The sequence below is a fragment of the Apteryx rowi genome, unplaced genomic scaffold (genome assembly GCF_003343035.1).
Source record: "Apteryx rowi isolate R43461 unplaced genomic scaffold, aptRow1 scaffold_1475, whole genome shotgun sequence".
Lineage (NCBI taxonomy): Eukaryota > Metazoa > Chordata > Aves > Apterygiformes > Apterygidae > Apteryx > Apteryx rowi.
The window spans coordinates 36009-42164 of NW_020447725.1; the positions used below are offsets into that span (position 1 = coordinate 36009).

Below are 6156 nucleotides of genomic sequence, written 5' to 3' on the forward strand. Positions count from 1 at the left end.
AAGGTACTGTGATACTGTAACAGTATTTCAGTTAGGCTGGCCAAATTTCAATAAGGAGGTCGATAAACAGGAATGGGTTCAGAAAAGAGTTTTAAAAATTTATTCAAGGTTAAAAACATCTTCTATTCAATGAAAGTGAACATGTTAGTTTCCTGAGGAAAAGTTAACAAAATATTTGAACTTCATCTAACTTTCCTCCATGGTTGAAAGTATCTGATGGAAATGGGATTTTGAATTTATTAGGAAAAGCAACTCAAAATCCAAAAGGTAGATGATGAATCTAGATAAAATTAGGATAAAACCAAAGGATAAATTTGAAACAGTATTAATTTTGGAACAATGTACCTAAATTATGGTGGCTTCACCACTGCATGAAACTTTTCAACTAAGACTTTATAGACTGGAAATAATAAACAGAGTTTCTGATTTGAAAAAGGAGTGAATGAATGCAAGACTACCCAGTCTGTGCTATGAAACAATCAAAGCAGGGAAGATCAATTATGTTTGTTAGTAGATGGATCTATAGAATAATTGAAAAATTTGACAATATGGACAATTTTATCCTGAGGGAATGTCTTCAATGAGAAGTGATAATAATATTAGCTCTCTACATATCCAATGTACTGTGCCTCATCCAGTCTTTTATTATAAACATATCTCATAGTTTGAAAGGTGCTAAACACAAAAGGCATAGGAGGGCTTTCACGATTCCAAAAACTGTAAAGTCTAGTGAAATCAGTGTTTGGAATCTTGGAAAAGATCTGTTTATCCTGTTAATTCAGTAAATGAAAAAAACATGGAAAATATTCCTCTGAAAATGCAATAGTCCAGTGGACCTAAAGACCTAAATACATAAAACAGAAATAAAGGAATGAAAATTAAAGAATAGAACTCTGAATTAGCACAACAGAAAAATGAAGGAAAGAATCAATTCAATCAGTTGACACATATACCAGAGAACAATGGAAATCTACTGTTCCGTGCGAGTGTTTCTCCTTCACACACTACTATAATGTATTTTCTACCCTCACAGATACTTGCTGTATTACTCCCACTTAACTGCAGCCATGTCTACAGATGCTGAGATGGCCATCTTTGGGGAGGCAGCTCCTTACCTCCGAAAGTCTGAAAAGGAGAGAATTGAGGCCCAGAACAAGCCTTTTGATGCCAAGACATCAGTCTTCGTGGTACATGCYAAGGAATCCTATGTGAAAAGCAAAGTCCAGAGCAAAGAAGGAGGAAAGGTCACAGTCAAGACTGAAGGTGGAGAGGTGAGTAAAAAAACCCAAGTCTTGAAAATATAATTTAATCCCACTCTGGGCTTTTAGCTGACACTTTTGGATCTCCCTTTTCCTTGGCAGACTCTGACTGTGAAGGAAGATCAAGTCTTCTCCATGAACCCTCCCAAGTATGACAAAATTGAGGACATGGCCATGATGACCCACCTCCATGAACCCGCTGTGYTGTATAACCTCAAAGAGCGTTATGCAGCCTGGATGATCTACGTAAGTACCAGCAGCAGTCCTCCTGTGACTAGCTAGGAAGAACTGCTACGCTAAGCCAAGCGAAAGCCAACTTGCTGTCTCCCTTCTTTACAGACCTACTCGGGTCTCTTCTGTGTCACTGTCAACCCCTACAAGTGGCTGCCGGTGTACAACCCGGAGGTGGTGTTGGCCTACCGAGGCAAAAAGCGCCAGGAGGCCCCTCCCCACATCTTCTCCATCTCTGACAATGCCTATCAGTTCATGTTAACTGGTGAGTGGTTGGTATCCTTCACAGCAATCAAAGCAAAAAAGCCCCAGACTCTTCTTACTGGGGAGTGTGGCAAAGTAGCTAAGGACACCACTGAGTTGTATGAGCCAAAATGAACCTGAAAGACACATGGACTCAGCACTGCATATTATTTACACTTTACTGTACCAAATCCTACACTCCCCCACTGAAGGAACAGTGCTTGAATCACACAGTTAAGTACCTTTTTGCACTGATGGGACAGAGTCATAATTCCATTTAACCCTATATTTTGCAGATGAGTAGGCAGTTCAGTTAGATTTTCTGAAGAGAACTGTGTGAAGGGCAGATAGATACAAAATTGGTCTGAGGACCATGTGCATCCATAGTTCTGTGCATTCATTTCAGCTTATGTTTATTGTTGCTGGGACCTGTAAGGGTGCAGCTGGATTTGGGTACTCTCTTCTGGGAGTCAGTGCTTAGAGTTTCTGAATAAGCCTCAACTTTATTTTCAGCCAGCTCAGTGTTACTCAGGACAACTTCTAACAGTATCTTTTGTTCTGTCTCTGTCACAGATCGCGAGAATCAGTCAATCCTGATCACGTACGTACATTGCCTGCTCGGGTTCCTGCTGGGCTGCTCTGTGCCAGGGGACCTGCTGCCTGACCATGCGTYCTCTGCTTCTCTCTCTGCCTTCMCAGCGGAGAATCSGGTGCAGGGAAGACTGTGAACACAAAGCGTGTCATCCAGTACTTTGCAACAATTGCAGCTAGCGGGGATAAGAAGAAGGAGGAGCAGCCACAGCAGGCAGGCAAAATGCAGGTGAGTTCCTAGGGATAGCACCCTCCAGCTGACAGCCTCATTTATGAGCTGTATCATGACAATAAGATTTCTTTCTTAGGGGACACTTGAGGATCAAATCATCAGTGCCAACCCCCTGCTGGAAGCTTTTGGAAATGCCAAGACCGTGAGGAATGACAACTCCTCACGCTTTGTGAGTTTTTTTGTCAAAATATTCTTTTTTTTTTTTTTTTTTTTTACAAATGCAGAAATATTTACATTCCTGCAATGGAAGTTAACAAAATGCACCTACTGTGAACTTGGAAACCTGTCTGGAAATACCCAGAGGTGTTTCTAAAACAGAAAACACAGCAAAATCAGTTCTGGATATCATCATCAGTTTTTTTTCCCCCTTAAAGGGTAAATTCATCAGAATCCATTTTGGTGCCACAGGGAAACTGGCTTCTGCTGATATTGAGACATGTAAGAGACCTTCCCTGACTGCCTGTATTCCTTCCCACAATCCTTCCCTGGTGCACTGTTGTGCCTAACTGTTCTCTCTTCCTTGCCAGATCTGCTGGAGAAGTCCAGAGTCACTTTCCAGCTCAAGGCGGAAAGAAGCTACCACATATTTTATCAAATCATGTCCAACAAGAAGCCAGAGCTGATTGGTAAGAAAAACATGTAATTCTGAATGTTGAGAAACATGTAAGGACAAATCCTTTCATATTCAGTTAAACAGAGCTCATGGGTGTCCTTTCCTTTGTTTTCAGAAATGCTTCTGATTACAACCAATCCATATGATTTCCCATATGTGAGTCAAGGTGAGATTACTGTTCCCAGCATTGATGACCAGGAGGAGCTGATGGCCACAGATGTAAGTAACATGAAGGAATTAGCAGAAAGAGTAAAACTCACAAATGATGAAAGGTAAAAATCATTATACTCATACAAGAATATTTTATCACATGACTTTACTTCACGGATTCCTTTGCCAGAGTGCCATTGACATCCTGGGTTTCACTGCTGATGAAAAAGTGGCCATTTACAAGCTGACAGGGGCTGTCATGCACTATGGAAACCTGAAATTTAAGCAGAAACAACGAGAGGAGCAGGCGGAGCCGGATGGCACTGAAGGTACTCTCAAAATATGCAGTTGAACTCACTATAGTACAAGGAAGAACTGTGGCCTGAACCCTCACTTCTGCTTAGTAGGGGCTTATGGGCTAGAGAAAAGTAATGGTAAGAGTGATCAATATTATATCAGCTGCTGTTGTATCCTACAGATCACTCTTCTGGTGAAGAAATGATGAAATGCAATAGGCACTGATCCTTCATCTCCTAGAGCTGAGCATATTCCTTCCCTATCCTAAATGAACCAGATAGTCATCCATTTTCTCCACCCATTTTCATGTTTGTATACTCTGAACTATATCATTGCATGAACACAGCCAAAGGAAAGAATTCTGGAAGAAAAGTATAGTAAATAGAATTAGTGGACAATTTAATTATTAAAAAAAAAAAACTTTAGAAAAGTGAAACAAAGCAGAAGTTCCAATTCTTTCCTAGTTTTATTCCTTGTTCTCTCTAGGTATAAATATTCATAGACACACATCTAGTAGAAGCACCTCCAAATCAGCATCTGTATATATATATCTTTTAATGAGATTTGGTCCTCTCACATAAAAGGGCTCTGTAAACAGTACTCTCCATCATCTGCTCTTCATCATCTTTGCTATAAGAAGAGACAGGTGTCAAAGTGAGTGTAATCAGTAGTCTAGCAGTTGTACTTACTCAATACTAGAGATTCAGAGATTCCCATCAGCTATTCCTACCTTTCCCTTTCCCACATTTTATAAAGTGTATTTCTGTCCTGTGCATGGCTCCTACCTCTCTGAACTTTACCCATAAGGAGAACATGGTCCTAGTGTGAAGGTGATATGAGATAGCCCGTTCATACTTTTGTTGTAATAATCTTCCTTTCTCTCCAATGACAGCACAGTTTCACTGACTTCAATCAGCACAGTGTATTTTGCTACCAACAATTTTCCTTTCCTGTTTGTTCAGGAATTGTGACTTGGCAAAGAGATGGGAAAATGGCAAATCAAACCAGAGTTTCATTTTGTCTGTTTAGCAACTTGTTTCTTTTTGAAAATTTGCATGCTAATTTTAAGGACATTTTGGAAGAATTATTACATTTACAAATCATCTCAAAATCAAATGAAAAAAATCAGTAAATCAAGAAAAAGTACGTAAAATTATTAGTATCTGACTTAAAGCATATGTGGCTTCTAGAGAAACGTTCTGAATTACCACAAGGTATTTCTACTGGGGAGCTAACACTTGATCCTGCTGTGTGTTTGCGAGCTTAGTTGCCGACAAGGCTGCCTACCTGATGGGTCTGAACTCAGCTGACCTGCTCAAGGCCCTGTGCTACCCCCGAGTCAAGGTCGGGAATGAATATGTGACCAAAGGTCAAACTGTGCAGCAGGTAAGAAATAAGTGATGATAGAAAACACATAGCTTGAATTAAACCCTTTGTACTTCCTCTTTTGCTCTGTATGATAACTATTCCCTTTGATTTAGGTTTACAATTCAGTGGGTGCCCTGGCAAAATCAGTCTTTGAGAAGATGTTCTTGTGGATGGTTGTTCGTATCAACCAACAGCTGGATACCAAGCAGCCTAGACAGTACTTCATTGGTGTTCTGGACATTGCTGGATTTGAAATCTTTGATGTAAGAGCAGGGTCTTCATACAAGTTTCTTCAAAGTGGCACTAAGAAACTGAAATATTTATTTTTGTCATTATGGATCTTATTATTTACTGAATAATCCTGACATTTCTGTAGAAATGGTACTGCTTCTTTTGGTTGTCATAGCATTTATTAAGCCACAAGGGTGGTAAATTTTACAGATTTCTGTTGGGACATGCAGAAAAGAAAATTTCATTAAAAACTGATATCAAAATGTTTAACAACTAGTGTGTAAAAAAAAATGATTTTGAGGAAATAAATAAAAATTTGTCAGCCTGAAGGAAGATTTCATTAATGCTGAGGTCAGAGTCCCTCTGAGTGTTTGGGACTAGACTGGCAGTGCAGACAAATCCAAGCAGACCAGCTGTCATGACTAACCTCTTGGACTAAGCTGTGCAGCTGTTTCAGAGTTTAAAAATATGTTGGTAAGTCTTGGTCTGAAAGTGTAGCTATATTAGAGGACGGAATACCCCAGTCACCTGGCAGTCCCATGAGTAGAAATTCAAGATTTCAATCATTGAGCCCTTAAAGAGTTGAAAGTAAAACCAACTAGAAGATGCAAAGTGTTCATGGAAGAGAACTTTGCAGGTAAGTATATTTCTTTGTATTCTGCAGTTCAACAGCCTGGAGCAGCTGTGCATCAATTTCACCAATGAGAAACTGCAACAGTTTTTCAACCACCACATGTTCGTGCTGGAGCAGGAGGAGTACAAGAAGGAAGGAATTGAATGGGAGTTCATAGACTTTGGGATGGATCTGGCTGCCTGCATTGAACTCATTGAGAAGGTTCTTGGGCCCTATACACTTAATAATTCTTTAGTTTTAAAAAGATTTTTTTCTATGCTCAAAATTTGACCATTCTAACGTGTGGCACTAACACCTGATGCAGCAT

At 39.8% G+C, this 6156-nt stretch overlaps 1 protein-coding gene across 1 annotated transcript; it reads left to right on the top strand.

Annotated features, from left to right (window-relative positions):
- Positions 1 to 1067: 1067 nt before the first annotated feature.
- On the top strand, positions 1068 to 6058 carry LOC112962401 (myosin-1B-like; the record flags this gene model as incomplete). The annotated part of the gene is made up of 13 exons (XM_026058490.1): positions 1068 to 1271; positions 1362 to 1505; positions 1599 to 1755; positions 2307 to 2334; positions 2433 to 2553; positions 2633 to 2725; positions 2931 to 2994; positions 3084 to 3182; positions 3285 to 3388; positions 3510 to 3648; positions 4884 to 5002; positions 5098 to 5247; positions 5880 to 6058. Coding segments are annotated over exons 1-13 (1601 nt in total), but the record flags the coding sequence as incomplete, so codon positions are not given.
- Between the last annotated feature and the right edge of the window lie 98 nt (positions 6059 to 6156).